Source organism: Ascaphus truei, chromosome 5 (genome assembly GCF_040206685.1).
Source record: "Ascaphus truei isolate aAscTru1 chromosome 5, aAscTru1.hap1, whole genome shotgun sequence".
Taxonomy (NCBI): Eukaryota; Metazoa; Chordata; class Amphibia; order Anura; family Ascaphidae; genus Ascaphus; species Ascaphus truei.
Genome location: NC_134487.1, coordinates 140,514,495 through 140,531,180, shown reverse-complemented (window position 1 = coordinate 140,531,180; position 16,686 = coordinate 140,514,495). Strand labels below are relative to the sequence as shown.

The 16,686-nt window shown below is 43.5% G+C and overlaps 1 protein-coding gene across 2 annotated transcripts in view; it reads right to left on the bottom strand.

Moving 5' to 3' along the window:
* Positions 1–16,686, bottom strand: part of UBTD2 (ubiquitin domain containing 2) — a 209,692-nt gene that overhangs the window by 44,060 nt on the left and 148,946 nt on the right. For both annotated transcript variants that reach the window (XM_075600978.1, XM_075600979.1), the window contains one exon: positions 10,587–10,823. In XM_075600978.1, the coding sequence (XP_075457093.1) occupies positions 10,587–10,823 (237 nt within the window). The remainder of the gene's footprint in view (positions 1–10,586; positions 10,824–16,686) is intronic.

The following is a 16,686-nucleotide window of genomic DNA, read 5'->3' as shown; positions in this document are numbered from 1 at the left end:
GGAGGCGAGAAAAGGATTTGTGAGGGGGTGCTTTTTATTGAGGGGTGTAGAAGTTGGGAAAGAGGTGTGTAAATAGTGGTGCAATGTATGGGCATAGGTGGAAAGAAGCAAAGATGAAGAAATGTGGATATAAGAAGAGTGGGGAAGTTGGAGAGAACATAAAAGTTTACAAAGGAGTGAATAAACAGCAAACCGAAAAAGCAATAGGGAGGCCATAATGAGATGCAGGGAGAGAGGTAGGAGGAGAGTGTTCCTAGGAGGAGTAGGGGGAGTAAGAGCTGATGTATGAGTCAGGCCTGGGAGGGCAGTGCATTACTGAAGGTTACACATCAGCTTAGAAAGTTAGTCTTTAGGTGTGAAAAAATTGTCAGAGTATTTAGAAAGCCAAGTTCTTAAAGTTACAGAGTTGCTGATGAAGTGCAAAGTACAATTCTTCTATCCGTCACCTCCAATTTGAACTCCAGGCACTTCATATGTGACACTTAAGATGTTGCACAGCCAATGTGCAGTCTCATTGGCTGCCCCGGGGTGAATGACAGGCCCCTCAGCCTATCACAGAGGGGGAGGGATGTGCATACTCACTGGCTCGGTGGGTGACAGGCCCCTCAGCCTATCACAGAGTGATGTGCAGACATCCTTAGGGGGTGTATATATATATATATATATATATATATATATATATATATATATATATATATATATATATATAATAAAACATTTTAAATAAAATGATCTATTGAATCAATAGCCTCACAAAAGATTAGAAAACATGCCATCGTTCATGACAATCTTTACTGGGTTAAATATCACACAAACTATAGAAGATAAAAATGCGCCTTAATGAAAAATGCACTGCAGCGGAAAACACACAGTATCTCTGTCAATTTAAAAAAAAATGTTCTCTGTAGAGAAGAAAATTTGTTAGATATTACATTTATCACACTTTTCATTCTCACAAACGACAGAACCAATTTCCTTTAAATCTGTCAAACTATCACTTGGTCCAATTTGTGTCATGTGCAGCTATTCTGCAATATAATTGGTGATTTAATGATAAAGTACAAGAGAGAACGTACCATGGGTCACGCCTTTTAATATATTTTAACCTTGAATGTTGCCTTCCATTATATTTCCTGTGTACAGTTCACTTATTATTGAAACACAAAGCTGCTTTAAAGCCAAAAGTGATTTGACTGTGATTTGAAAGAATGACTATGGAAAACTCAGGCTTCTGAAAAACTCCCTAGTGAGGGCATAGGCTCTTTGCATATAGTTCCGTAGGTCAGGTACTTTAGGTTAAGGTTTAATGAGGTCAAGTTATTAGCTCCCAAAGCGGACAACAGATAAATCAACCCCATTCTGTACTTCAGTTGTGATTCAGTATTTAAAGTATAATGTAAAAACTGCAAGGACTTCCAGCCGCGGTACGCAGGGCAACTGTAGGAAGATAAAAGATATTGGATATTGCATAAAGCCTGATGCAGCGCCTACAGCACTCACATAAATGTATCTGTAACATAATAGATCAAGATTACACACAGCACGGACACCAAAACTCTTACTGATTGAAGTGAGGCTCTACAGAGGGATTTTACTTCTAAAGATGGATAAGCAATGATACCACTGTTTGAAGTCTTTGCATTAACATCAACACCTCGCAATATGCTTTGCCAAACCAGAACATTGTTTTATTTACTTAAATGTGTCGAGTTTAGCAAAAAAAAAAAAAAAAATCTAAACTTTTTTTTTTTATATAGTTATAATATTTCATAGGAAATGCTGGCCATTAATTAGCCAATGATTCCTATTAGAAACCGCTTCTGCATTTGAGACATAATATTAACTGCAAGTTGGAACTCCCAACACAAAATTACAATTTAAGCAATTGAATCACCAATAAATAAAAGCATCCTTTTTTTAATCTTGCTCTGCAGGGATTTGGTTGGCGTGAGGCCATTGCTGTTTTGCGCCAATAGGAAAGCTTGGCAGCACCCAATACAGAAAAATAAGCTTTGAATTCTCAATTTGGCAGAACCCCATCTGCCTTTCTGAAAATTAACATAATGCAGTGTGTAATGGCTCAAAAATATCCTCCTACAATGTGACGGTGAAGAGGTAACTAAGCTCACTAATAAATGTTAAGCCCGTTTGGTTACCTCTGTCCCATGTTTTGGGGTTCAGGAGTGTCAGCTCTTGGACACAACTGTTGTAAAAGCATTACCTGTAATTATGCGACAATAAAGAATTTCTGCGTTTTTACCTTTCTAGGGATGCCAGCATGTAGGGCAGTGATTTCCAACCTTTTATGTTTGGAGGAACTCTTGAAGTATTTCGAAAAATCTCAGGGAACCCCTATCTGGCTGACACATATTAGGTTTCACAGGGGTCAGTCACAACATTTCACACCTCATGAGCCACCTCTATTTCCCACCCTTTACCCATGTATTTCTCTCCCATCCATCTCACTAACTCTCCCCTCTCCCGCCTCGCATGTATTTATCCCTTGCATCTCACTCTTACTCCCTCTTTTCCTGTAAGGAATCGGGGGCCACGTCCCCTGCGACGTGACCCCTCCTTACCCACTACCAGTACTGCAGCTGCTGCTGCCTCTGCCCCTCATCGCTACCCCTGCCGGCGCGTGGCACTTCCTGCTACTCACGCCGCGGCCGCTATCTTGGATTCTTGCGCCGGCGTTACAGAGCGCGCATCCATCCCTGGCACTTGTAAGACGCGCGCCATGCCTGCCTCCGCCCCCCGCTCAGACCGGGAGTTCTTGCCACGCCTCCTGCACTCTCAGGAGCTGCTCCTCGTCACGCCCCCGTCCGGATTGGTGGATACCGCTTTAAATACCCTGCTCTGTCACTTCCTCCTTGCTCTGCATAGCTCCTTGCTTCCTGTGTAGCCTGGAAACTGTGTCGTGCTCCTGTTTGTCTTTATCCCTGCAGATTTGAACCGGCTTGTCTGACTTACCTCTCTGGCTCCCGACTTCGGCTTACCCATCACGATTCTTACCTCTCAGACCCTTGGACACGGAAACGGATTTGACTACGGAACTCTCTATACTCCTGAACTCGGCAAGTACAACGACTATTCTAAATCTTAATCCAGGTCTGGCCACGCTACAACCACATCCCTGACCCGCTCCCTCTGCTGTCGGTGTGTATATTCAACATTACATAATAGTGACAAATGCTTGCAAAACTTGGAGGGGAGGGGTAGAGGGGGGAGGGAGGGGTAAACCAAGGACCCCGGCTTCCAAAAATTGTTTGGAAGGGGGATCAGCCATAGTGGGACCCGTGGTGCAAGTTTCTTGCACTCACAGGTTAAATGAACGTGAGGGGGGCGGGCAGTGGCCCAGCGGCTCAACGCCGCAGTGCACCTTTGTTTAGGAGCTAAGCCTTCGAAAAAGGAAAACAAAATCACCCCAAAGAGTACGGGGTGGGTTGTGTGTGTGATCTTACACATCAGGGAAATAGAAGCAAGAATGGGGGGGCATTTAACGTTATAACTGTTTACATCAACATATCCTTTCTCAATTTTAAATGCATTAAGTAGGGTTGGCTGACAGCTATAGTTCGGCAGACTCTGCAATCGTAGTCTGTAGGGGGAGAGGGATGAAGAACCTGGAAAAAATTACCTAAAACGTAACCTTTAATATTTTAGTCTGAAATAAAGAATTAGTAGCTGAACTTTGGGAGACCAATTCTATTACAGGGAACATATCGGTCTAAGACTTATATTACAACTACACTTTTATCTAGGAAACAGTTTCAAACAAACATTGTATATCAGTCCTTTTAAGTGTTCGGATTAGTTCAAAATGATCTTCAAACTTTAAATGTCTCGAACTTGTGGGTAACTTGGGAGAACAGTTTCACAGTGAACAAAGAAATAACCTGGGTTTTGGAACTTGCACGCTTTAGAAACTTAGAAACTAAACTCGGTAACTTCTTGATGTGCAGGTTGTCGTGGTCGTTGTGGCTTGATCGAGTTGGTCAATGGGTGTTGGGTAAGTATCCAGCTCTAGTTTTTCAAGTTGGTTGGGTCTTAACTCGCCCAGAGGTTGGAGTTTTCACCCATGCCTGGCGTGGTGGCTTAGGTGAATGACGAGGCCTTTGAGAGGCTTCCGAATCCTCTGGTTCGAGTAGACCCAATGATCGTAGTTTTGCCTCACGTTCTGCTGGTCAGGGTAGAATGTACATCGTTTCTTGATAGGTGAACAATAGTTTGCACGGGAAGCCCCAGCGGTAGCGGATTTTGTTGTTCCGCAGCGAGTTGGTGACCTGCGCGAACATTCTCCGTTTATTCAGCGTGATTTGAGCCAAGTCTGGAAAGATGAGGAGTGGGACATTATCTTACTCTATCTTTGGGGTTGTTCTAGCGGCTCTCAATATTTCTTCTTTAATACGGAAATAGTGTAGGCGTGTGATCACGTCCCGTGGCTTCGCTGGGTCTAGGCCTTTTGGTCTAGGAAGCCTGTGTGCTGTGTCCATCTGAAGTTTTTTGTCCGATGTTTCGGATAACAGGGACATGAAAAGCCGAGTGAGATATGCGTCCAATTGGGCATTGTCCACTTCTTCCGGGACGCCTCTGATCCGCAGGTTATTGCATCGTGACCAGTTCTCCGTGTCTTCAAGTTTTTTCGAATTTTTTTTGACTTGGGTTTTTAATTCCTCGATTTCTTGCGCTTGGGACTCTTGTGCCAGGGCAGTGTTATCCACCTTCTCCTCCACAATGCGGTCTCCTATGGACGCAATCTCCGCTCTGATGCTGTGGCGGAAGCTCTGCATCTCGGAGTGGAAAGAGCTTTTTAATTCTTGTACAAACCCCATCATTTCTTTGCAGGTAAGCGGGGCGTCCGTCTCCTCTCCAGAGTCTGGATCTGAATCTGCGTCTCCGCCTGCGGTGGACGCTTCTTGGTCTTTTGAGCTTTGTTTTTTGAATTAGAGGGATGCCTCCCGCTGGACCGCTGTTTTTTTTGTCTGTTTAGTGGGCGGCATATTTGTTGTTAGTCAATCAATTTTTGCTGAGAGCAGAGCTGGGTGTATTTAAATGATGTAAACAAATAGATTTTAAGTTGAGATGAGCCCCCTCATGTCCCGATCACACGTACATTATTTACATTTCTTTATTTGATTTTCGTTGAGCCTTTATATCTTGGTAGTTTGGACCCCTGCCTCATCTTGGCTGACCGCGCACTGGGCACAGTGGTCGGTTTAAAGGAGGTAGTGAGTAGCTCAGGTTGGGGTTTACTTGGAAGGTAGGGAGAAGGGGAGTTCTTTATTTGTGTTTTGTGCAGGTATTTAATTGCAGCCCGTGTCTGTTTCTTTTTAGTTCAGCAAATGTGAGCAGAGAGGGTGGACCAAGATGGCCGCCAGCCTCCCCGCAGCAGGGCTGCACTTGCTGGCAACCTCCTTCCCCCGGGATGGATCTCCCTCTCCCCTCCGGAGCTCGCGGGTCCCCATGCCATGAGGGCAATCACCTGCACTGGCTCCGCTGCAAGTTTATGTGCCTTTCCCAGCACCTCACACACCGGCCGGCGCCATCTTGGGATACCGGCTCGGTGCGGGTGCACTGTAGTTATTGGGAGAGGGGCGGTCGGTCACTGCTCCGTCTCTAATTATATGCCTCTGCACTGCGCCGCAATGGAATTCTTGGGAGGTGAGAAGCCCACGGACGGACGCGGATCCCTCGTTCTCACGCTCAACCGCGGTCAGAGTCGCCCAACTACTTCTCCTTCTCCCTGTGTCTCGGCACCATAGGTAGCTTTTTTTTTAATGCAATTTTCCCAGAGTTTCAGGGGCTTTATGCCAGCTTTGCAGGGGATTGATTGAGGAGCTATGCAATTTGCGGCTGACTCGATCGGCTTCCTGGCCACGCACCCCAATATTTTTCTCTTTTATATCAATGTTTCTCAAACAAAAACTGAAAAAATATTTAAGAATTTCATAGCAAAAAAAAACAATTAAAAAAAAAAAAACAGTTCAGTAATTCATTATTAAGTATGTGCTTTTGGTAGTTTGACTCTTCTAGGATATATGCTCTTTCATGCCGACATAGTTGTACATAAAATTATGATTTGTGTGCAAATAATCTCACCCCCAAAAAAGTGATTATATAAAACTCCACACAAAACAGTGACTTCATTTTGTCAAAATGTCCTACTATTATTAATGATAAAATACACGAGAATATACATGACAAAGGAAAGGAAGACGTGATATTACAGAGATCCGTTCAATACACTGTCATTAATCTATAAGAGGTGAGTCATATCATTTTAGACATGGTTTAATTTCCTATCAGTCTTCGCTCCTTCTGTATGACTAATTTATTTCTCCAAGTACAGTACAGTACTTTCCACCAATAGTGAGAAGGGGAAATACAGTCAAGGAAACCATGTGGACTACAAAGAAAAAAAAAGAAAAAAAAATGTAGAGGTTAAGAAAGGGGAAATAAAAGTGAATAGGTCATGCAAAGCCTTTGCCTGTTCCAGTAATTGAACAATAATGTAAATCAGGCAAAATGTTTTTTGATAGTTGCCTTAAATTCCTCTCAAAAAAAAGAATGGGAGAATGAACCCCATGCGATGCTAACCTGATATGTCCATGTATATAGGTGTACAATGTATGACACACAAATAATTCTAGGTCCTTCTTAAAAAAAAAACAGCTTAATTAACCCGTTGGAGTAATGTCCCTCGTTGTAAACCACTTGAAAAACACCACTTTCTATGCTTGTTCAATAGCTTTATGTCAGGTAGATCTTATATGAACTTTGCAAAGGTGTTATTGTAGCTTGTAGCATATAGCTAAACACAGAGCCAATGTTTAAGCAACGTCCATGAAATGGTTACTCACTCGTTGCGGCGTGGGACTCCGGTTGCTGTCGGCGTGCTCCTACCAGGTAAATTCAATGTGAAGGCAAGGAGGGTTAGAACGGCGGTGCAGCTGCCTTGAAAGGAGAAGTGGAGACCGGACTGCTAGCTTCAAGGTACAAAAAGATTTATTGGAGGCACATTTAAAAAGTTGCAAGAGCAACCTCTTCGGCTAAGTCCCCGCTGGCGCTGAGCGTGCTCATGCTTGGAGAGCGCTCCAAGCATGAGCGCCGGGTGTCCTGTTCTACGCGGGCGAGGGGTAGGGGAGGGAGGAGGGGCATTGCGGGCCAGTTGAGCGCGCGGTAAGTATAGATTTTTTGTTCATGTAAGCGCCGATCGCGGCTGAGCGTGTGTGCACGCGCGCTTCGCGTGAGCGGGGACTTACATATATCGATATATGTAAGTCTTCTCTGCAAGCGCTGCCCGCTCAGCCCGATCAGCGCTAGCGGGGACTTAGCCTTTCGCACGATGCAACACACTTTATAAAGTGCGTTGCATCACACGAAATGCTCTTGCTACTTTTAAATGTTCCTCCAATAAATCTTTTTGTACCTTGAAGCTAGCAGTCCGGTCTCCACTTCTCCTTTCAAGGCAGCTGCACCGCCGTCCTAACCCTCCTTGCCTTCACATTAAATTCCTCTCAGCATACAATACATGCAAACAATAAGCACGAAGAAGTGAGACGAAAAAGTATCCCCTTAAGTAGTGGCACAGTTAACACCTAAATTAAAACTCGATTTTATTAGCGTAATTAAAATAAAGTGTAAGGGATTGTGGACAAACAAAACAAACAAGTGAACATATAATAATAATTCGGAGTGTGATTAAACAAGGGTAACTGTTGATTAACAAAACACTTGGAAGATGTATAATAAAATCTCCCCACAAGAAATTTCGTTGTGTGTGTTATTTGGATCACAGTTGTCCTACAAAGGGAAAAAAAGATGAATTCCCTAAATTGCTAGAGACTCTACTAATAGTGGGTTCTCATGAAAATGCCATCTCTCGCAGAAATAGCAGAGCTGATTGCCAGGACTTGGCCGAATATGAACTTAATCCGCAGAATGTTTGGTGAATAACCAACTGATGGAGTTTGGGTTGAAAAGGTCTATGTAGCACAACATAAATTATTGGGTGGGTGGGTATAATCACCCCTCCACCACTAAGCATTAGATGATTAAATGCTTAGGTAGATAGTACTGGGAACGGCATATCAGATAATTACTACCTCTGAGGTGCTTTAACCAGTATTCAGCAATATGTAACCCTCCTTGCCCGGCTCTAAGGAGTTTACATTGAATAGACTATATACATGGCAGTGCTCAGTCTCTAATACCTGTTCAGGGTGCTGGGTCCATGCAGGCTGGGCGTAGATATGCTGATAGAATGAGGATCGACGCCAGGAACTTTTATAGTACAAACAAGAGCTTTATTCAACATCTCTTTATATGGCTTGCCATACAAGGGCAGACTAGTTACTCTGTGCTTCTTTGCCTGGTAGCTCTCCCGCCTACATTGGGGAGGTACTTATGCTTATTTCCCTTTTTATTGGTTAGATTGGCAATCGCCTGCATAGTGTCAATGATGCCCCATCTCAAGTGGGCCTCCGTTGGGAATACACTCAGTAAAAAGATACTGATCCCAGAAAGCAGTGTATTGCATACCACGTCCATGCATATTGGATCAGGAGTTTATCAAGCACCCGTCAGTGGGGCCGATCGATTATGCTCCGGAGCTACTACTCTGAGAACTTCTGATCATTTGCTCACACCTCTTCCTGCATGAGAACAATCTTGGGCCATTTCTATAGGCACTAACTATATAAGGCATGTTCCTTAACTGAAAATACCAAAAAGGGACAGGACACTCATAATATACATATCTATACCCAAACATATTTACAGGACTCATGGTGAGGCCTCAGTCTGATCTCTGAAGAACCTGCTTCTAGAACATCCTGAGCTATTTATACCCTTCTATCTCTCTTTGGTGATATCACTGGTCACGAGACATACAAGAGAGTGGCTTCCCTTCTGTATTGTTATCCAACATCACATGATGGGGAGGGGCAATACTACAGTTATCCCACGTGGTTAACCCATTAAGGCCGTTAGCCCCTTACATTAATTAGTAGTCCCAAGAGGGGGGCTACAAAATGATAACAGTAATTGGTAACTTTTCAAAGTCAACAGTCAGACTAGAAAAAATGCACGCACACACAAACATAATCCAGATTCTTAATTTATGATTTGTAGGATTGTCATTTCCCATTTTAAATTTAAACTCCCCACCCTACTACACACACTTGTTCTTTGGGCCCTGAGCCACACCAGGTTTCTGAGGCAGCCATCCACAATTCTAATCATAGCTTTTATTTTAAGATGCCAACATATTCTGGAGCACAGTATATTGCGGGGGTAAGGACAAGAACAAAACATAAAATGCATACAACTTAAAGGAGCACTCCAGGCGATCTATTTAAACAATATATATATATATATTTTTTTTTAAAATAGGTTTGAAGCAGGGGTTCTCATGAGCTGAAATAAGTTTATTTCCGCTCACGGAACCCCTGCTTCTTGAGACACTAACCTCCTCCGTAGGGGGTGCTGGTATCTCTGCGCAGTTTAAAGCTCCCACATCATGTGGGCCAACAAGAAGACATAAGGGATGACACTGCGGCTTCCTATTGGCCCACAGGATGCTGGACTTTTAAAACGCAATATTGTGAACGCAGCCACGGCTCGTTCCGGCAGCCCCTATGGAGGTAAGTCTCTCGGAAAGCAGTGGTCCCCGGAGCTGAAATTAACATCGTACAGCTCTAGAAACCCCTGCGTCAAACCTATTATTTGTATATAAAGTTTCGCAAGCGGACCGAAACGTTGATGCTTGTGCAATAAATGTTATAAATCTTTGAAAGGCCAGGAGTGCCTTTTTTTCTATTTTTGATCTACCTGTGATTCCACATTCAGCGGGACCATTGTTGCTGTGCACCTGTGGTGATTTGTTATCTGGTTTTATATATATATATATATATATATATATATATATATATATATATATATATATATATATATATATATATATATATATAGACACACACACACACATTTTTCTTCTGATTCCACGTCTGTATATTGTAATGTGCACTTTCTCCTGTTGTGTCCTTATGTAACGGTAACTATTTCCTTCCACCAATAAAAACAAAGTTACATAAAAAACAAAGTGTCGCCAGTGGAGCCTCTTTAAAACATAATACAACTATGTTTGATGAGGTCTCTGCTCTGAGACGCTTAAAGTCTAAGATGCAGATAAAATGCATTTACCAGTGTAAAAGTGCATTTGTTATACTGAACACCTGGCGTGGCCAGCGGTCCTCAAGGACAGGTTTAAAGTAATTAGTTTATAAACTGTGGAAGTCAGAGTGTTGTTTTCCATAAATATGACAGTGAGAAGCAGGTGAGGTGCAGCTTGTGACTAAGTATTTTGTAAGATCTACCTTTTGGGGGTTGCTTGGCAAGAGAGAAGATATAGATAGATACGATAGATAATCAGGGCCAATCATATTGTATTACAGCTTTGTGCAGCATGTTGCATTTAAGATATAGGAAATAGTTAACTTCATTTGAATTATAAGCTTTCAAGCAGTGTTAAGTGAAAAATTAGGCACTAGATGTATGTGCGTTGGCATTTCTTTTCTTACACCTACCGTGTGGTAATGTTATACTCGCACCATCAATGATAGCCTGGGCCAGTTCATGATCATTACTCTCGAAAGCATGTGCTGCGGCCTTTAGGGCATCCCAAATCTCTTTGCGTCCTTCAAAAGCTGGCGCAGTATCCCAGAACTCATCCCGTTTACTGCGCAACTGTCCATCTGTCATAGGGTAATCACTTTTCCATTTGGGTTTGTCTTTTTTCAAGGGTTGGTTACGACCTAAGGCCACTGAAAAAGAATAGAAAAATCACTTAAATGCAAGCTTGAACAACCAACAATAATTCAACCAATTTGTTCTTAAGCTTACGATAACCTTGTGCAGCAGAAAGTGTGTTCTGCGTGTCGCACACAAGAATCTAAAACACCAGGAGAAGCGCCTGAAGTTTGGAAAACGTCATGTTAACTTTCTGTACACCCTTTTGTAATAATCATGGTTAGTCTGCTTATTCCTGTATTCCAGACTTGCACAGGTCAAATGTGACTTCAATAAAAACAAAAAGTCTCCAGCTCAGCAGAAAGCAAAAGCTCTTATAATTGCTCACTACATTAAAGAAAAGCCTGGCGGTGTATGTGTAACGGTTTTTGAAGGCAAACCAAATCCAGTGCAATGTCTCCATGTTCACACTACTGTAATTAAAGAATCCATCTTTGAACATCTGTCAGAATAAGGCAACATTGGTCTTCTTTCCCACTGCTCAAGGTTTTAATTACTGAGGAAGCGGTTGAAATAGCAGTTTCCTCCAATATTAACATAGAAATATAGAATTTTGATGGCAGATAAGAACCACTTGGTCCACATAAGTGTGCCCATTTACAATCTACAATATTGTAGATGAATGGGTTCAGTCAAATTTAAAGTGGAGAACAGCCTTACTAAAATAAAATGCATGCATGTTGAACTATACAGCTTTTTACAAATCAAAACTGTACAGGCATACCCCACATTAACGTACGCAATGGAACCGGAGCATGTATGTAAAGCGAAAATGTACTTAAAGTGAAGCACTACCTTTTCTCCACTTATCGATGCATGTACTGTACTGCAATCGTCATATACGTGCATAACAGATGTAAATAGCGCATTTGTAACAGGCTCTATCGTCTCCCCGCTTGCGCACAGCTTCGGTACAGGTAGGGAGCCGGTATTGCTGTTCAGGACGTGCTGACTGGCGCATGCGTGAGCTGCCGTTTGCCTATTGAGCGAGATGTACTTACTCGCGAGTGTACTTAAAGTGAGTGTACTTAAACTGGGGTATGCCTGTATACGACTCCACAATTCAACCAAGCTTCACGATTACATCATTAAAATACAAAATCATAACCAAACCCAATATTTATTCTATTTCTCTCAATGACTTATAACAGCAGTAGGGACACTTCCCAGGAACGCTACTAATGATTATTATAATCAATGCTGGGAAACAATGTACTTGCCTCCACTAGACATGCACAGGCCCCAGACAAAAAAAAATTCAGAGCTCCATTTATATAAATAAGGACTGCAATTTTTTTCTTCCTCCCCCCATCCTCTCTCATCATCTCTTCCCCTCCTCTTTTAATTTCCCCCCACCATCATCACCTCTTCTCCTCCACCATCATCATATCTCCTCCACCCTCCTCACCTCATCTCCCCCTCCTTGATACTGACTGCAATTTTTTTCTCCCTTGCCCCCCATCCTCTCTCTCATCATCTCTCCCCCTCTCATTTCCCCCACCATCATCATTACCTCATTTCTCCCCCCACCACCACCACCTCATCTCCCCCACCATCATCACATCATCTCCCCACGGGCCCCACCATCATCAGCATTTACCTCCCTCACCATCATCATCACCTCTCTGCCCCCTCCTCCCCCATGCCTACCTGTGGGTGGTCCGGCCTTGACCAGAGGATAAGCTGCAGAGGAATCAGCAGCTGTTACACCGGCAGAGCAGGAAAGGAGCGCGCTCGAGTGGTCTGACCCGGAAGTCTATCTTACTTCCGGTGTCGGCTCCGTAACAGCTGCCGATTCCTCTGCAGGCTTTTGTTTAACGCCGGGGCCCGCCACCATGGGCTGCCGATAGGGAGGGGGTAGGGGGGTCAGGGAGCGGGCCCCCCCGGCTATAGCTACACCCCTGCCTCCACTGGCCTGCTGTGGAAGATCACTTGTCCGCAGCGGGTTCCAGAGCAGTATAGACTGCGGCTGCTGCAGAACCACTTGGGAAGCAGAGCTGTCCATTACCGCTCTGCTTCCTGTCACGGCCCACAATGATTAGGGGGCAGCATTATGCAAGGCATTGTGAAGCATTACTTGGGAAGTAGAGCAGTGATTGACAGCTCTGCTTCCAAAGAGGTTTTGCAGAAGATGCGGTCTTTCAGCTTCACAGTCGCCCCCAATTTTCCACTCATCCCAGGCGAGTACATGAGGGTTTTTTTTTATGCCCTGATTACCATCAACCTGAATTGGACCAGAATTGGAATGCACCGTAACATGTCATACCTGACAAGCATTGTGTCTACTTCCAGTTATATTTAAGGCTAAAGGATTTGTAGAGAATAGTAAATACTCAAAACACTGAAGCAGAGCAGCGTGCCATTTTTATGGAGCAATTTTTCCTGTTTTCATTACTTTTCTACTGTTCAAACAACTCAAATAAATCAGTTTATGCAACGAATGTGCTTTGCGTGCTCCAACAACAAGGCTGTTAAGAGGCCAATGAACAACACAAAAGCTTTTCCAATTGTATATAATGTGCTGACCACCTCAGCTGCCCTTTAACAAAAAACAAGAGTCCCTACCCACAGTAGGAAATGTTCTGTCCATAAATGGAAAATGTGACGGAAAATCACATTTAAAATACTTGGTAAAAGTGCAGTCCCACTTAGGACCAGGTGAAGTAATGGCAATGATGGACTTAACATGATGAAAGCAAGTATAATGTTTTAGTGAAATCCTGAATATTTTAATTGTTTTCAGTTACAAATTGGAATGAAGTATGGGGATGGGGGGTTAGGGGAGAGGAGGGAATAGGTGACAGTGTCAGCCTTGTTTACTGTTGGTAACCAGAATTTTTAGACACAACCAATGTTAATGGTAAGACAAAGAAGAGGAAGCTCATTAAAACAAAAGAAATGTCTGTTCACAAAGTTATTAAACAATGAAAAAATAAACCTTCAAAATTATTTATTTAGATTTCCTCCTACCGAGAAATATCTGAAATCTGCTTATATAAAAGGGGACACCCATATGTCTGTGCGTAAGACTAGTCCCTTTATTCTGCTGGTAAACATTGGATAGACAAACCCTTTCCGGTGCACATCCAGAATAATGCGCATAGACTCTCTGTGCAATCAGGAATTCAATCTTCTGTATTCATATTTCAAACACATGTAGATATATAGGAACAAGCAATACTGTATATCCTTCAGTCTGGTATGGTTCTGAAATTCCTGAGCTAGAGATGGGCAAGTTTGAGGGTGGACAGTGGGGACAAACCCACGCCCCCTTGAACGCCTGTGGTTCGGATCAGCCCCAGGGGCCAAGGCAAAAACGAAGTAGTACCTCTTTTTAACTTCAGCCATGGAGAAAATACTCTGTTAGTCCCTGAGACGCCCAGAATTTACCCAGGAGGATGCTGGGTAAGAAAAGAGACTGTTTGTAAGGAGACTGGGTCAGTGTGAACTAGCAAAGTTTGGGTTAATGTTCCAAGGATGCAAGAAGCTAGTTTGAACCAAGCTTCACTAGCCAGGATGTGGGGGAATACAGCGTCTGACTGAAGAATTCTAAATGTTTGACAAATCTGAAACAACTACTATCATGGAAAATACACTAGGCCCTGAAAAAGAAGATTATTAGGCCTGGGAAGGAAGAGAAAAGTTACCAGAGTATGCACAGAATGTGATAGGAGTAGCATAGTGCAACAGCTTTTCGAAAAGAGGTATAAGGCTGAGTTTGTAGTCCTAGCTACAGCGACGGCTTGCAGCCGCAAAGCAACCCAATGTAGTACGTTGCGACCGCATATAGTCGGAGCGACGGCGACGAGCAGCAACAAAACTAACAAAATCTCTGTAGCTGAAAGATTTTGATATTTGCAGCTACAGAAGCCACATGTGACTTGCAGCAAGCCAATCACAAAGCATATGTACCCAATCACAGAGCAGAGTAAAGAACCAATCAGAGTGAAGTATTGTATTGTATGTCTTTATTTATATAGCGCCATTAATGTACATAGCGCTTCACAGCAGTAATACATGTGGTAATCAAATAAATAACAGATAATATAAATAACAGATCATGGGAATAAGTGCTTTAGACATAAAAGTAACATTAAGGAAGAGGAGTCCCTGCCCTGAGGAGCTTACAATCTAATTGGTAGGTAGGGGAACGTATAGAGACAGTAGGAGGGAGTTCTGGTAAGTGCGTCTGCAGGGGGCCAAGCTTTATGTATCATGTGTTCAGAATATCCACAGTGCTATTCGTATGCTTCTTTAAGCAAGTGTGTCTTAAGGTGGGTCTTAAAGGTGGATAGAGAGGGTGCTAGTCGGGTACTGAGGGGAAGGGCATTCCAGAGGTGTGGGGCAGTCAGTGAAAAAGGTTTAAGGCGGGAGAGGGCTTTAGATAAAAAGGGGGTAGAAAGAAGACATCCTTAAGCAGAACGCAAGAGTCGGGATGGTGCATAGCGAGAAATTAGGGCTGAGATGTAAGGAGGGGCAGAAGAGTGTAAAGCTTTAAAAGTGAGGAGAAGAATGGAGTGTGAGATGCGGGATTTGATTGGAAGCCAGGAGAGGGATTTCAGGAGGGGAGATGCTGAGACAGATCTAGGAAAGAGTAGAGTGATTCTGGCAGCAGCATTTAGGATAGATTGTAGGGGAGACAGGTGAGAGGCAGGAAGGCCGGACAGCAGGAGGTTACAGTAATCAAGACGGGAGAGAATGAGGGCCTGAGTCAGAGTTTTAGCAGTTGAGCAACAGAGGAAAGGGCGTATCTTTGTTATATTGCGGAGGAAAAAGCGACAAGTTTTAGAAATGTTTTGAATATGAGGGGCGAATGTGAGAGAGGAGTCGAGTGTGACCCCTAGGCAGCATGCTTGGGCTACTGGGTGGATGATCGTAGTTCCAACAGTAATGTGGAAGGAGGTAGTAGGGCCAGGTTTGGGAGGAAGTATGAGGAGCTCTGTTTTAGCCATGTTGAGTTTAAGGCGACGGAGGGCCATCCAGGATGATATAGCAGAGAGACATTCAGAAACTTTGGTCTGTATAGCAGGTGTAAGGTCAGGTGTTGAAAAGTATATTTGTGTGTCGTCAGCATAGAGGTGATATTTAAACCCAAAAGATGTTATTAGGTCACCTAGAGAGAGTGTGTACAGAGAAAAGAGAAGAGGTCCCAGGACAGAGCCCTGGGGTACCCCCACAGAGAGATCAATAGAGGAGGAGGTGTTAGCAGAAGAGACACTGAAAGTACGATGGGAGAGGTAGGATGAGATCCAGGATAGAGCTTTGTTCCGAATACCATGAGTATGGATTATGTGAAGGATAAGAGGGTGGTCCACGGTGTCAAATGCTGCAGAGAGGTCGAGTAATATGAGCAGAGTGTAATGACCTCTGTCTTTGGCAGCATGGAGGTCGTCGGTTATTTTAGTGAGGGCTGTTTCCGTGGAGTGAGCAGTGCGGAAGCCAGATTGTAGAGGGTCTAGGAGAGAATAGGTGTTGAGAAAATGAAGCAAGCAAGAGAATACAAGACGTTCAAGGAGTTTAGAGGCAAAAGGCAGGAGGGAGACAGGTCGATAGTTAGAAAGACAGGTAGGGTCAAGCTTGCTGTTTTTGAGTAATGGTATGACTGTTGCATGTTTGAAGGAGGATGGAAAGGTTCCAGAGCAGAGGGAGGAGTTAAAAATGTGTGTGAGCGTAGGGATTATAGTAGGAGCAAGAGGTTTTAGGAGATGGGAGGGAATGGGGTCAAGAGGGCAAGTGGTAGAGGGAGAAGTGGCGATCAACAGCGACACATCCTCCTCTGAGACAGTGGAAAAAGAGTCAAGGAAGGCAGGAGGAGAGTTAGGAAGAGGTGTAGGATGGGAAGAAGAAACAGAGGGGATGTTCTGACGTATGGATTCC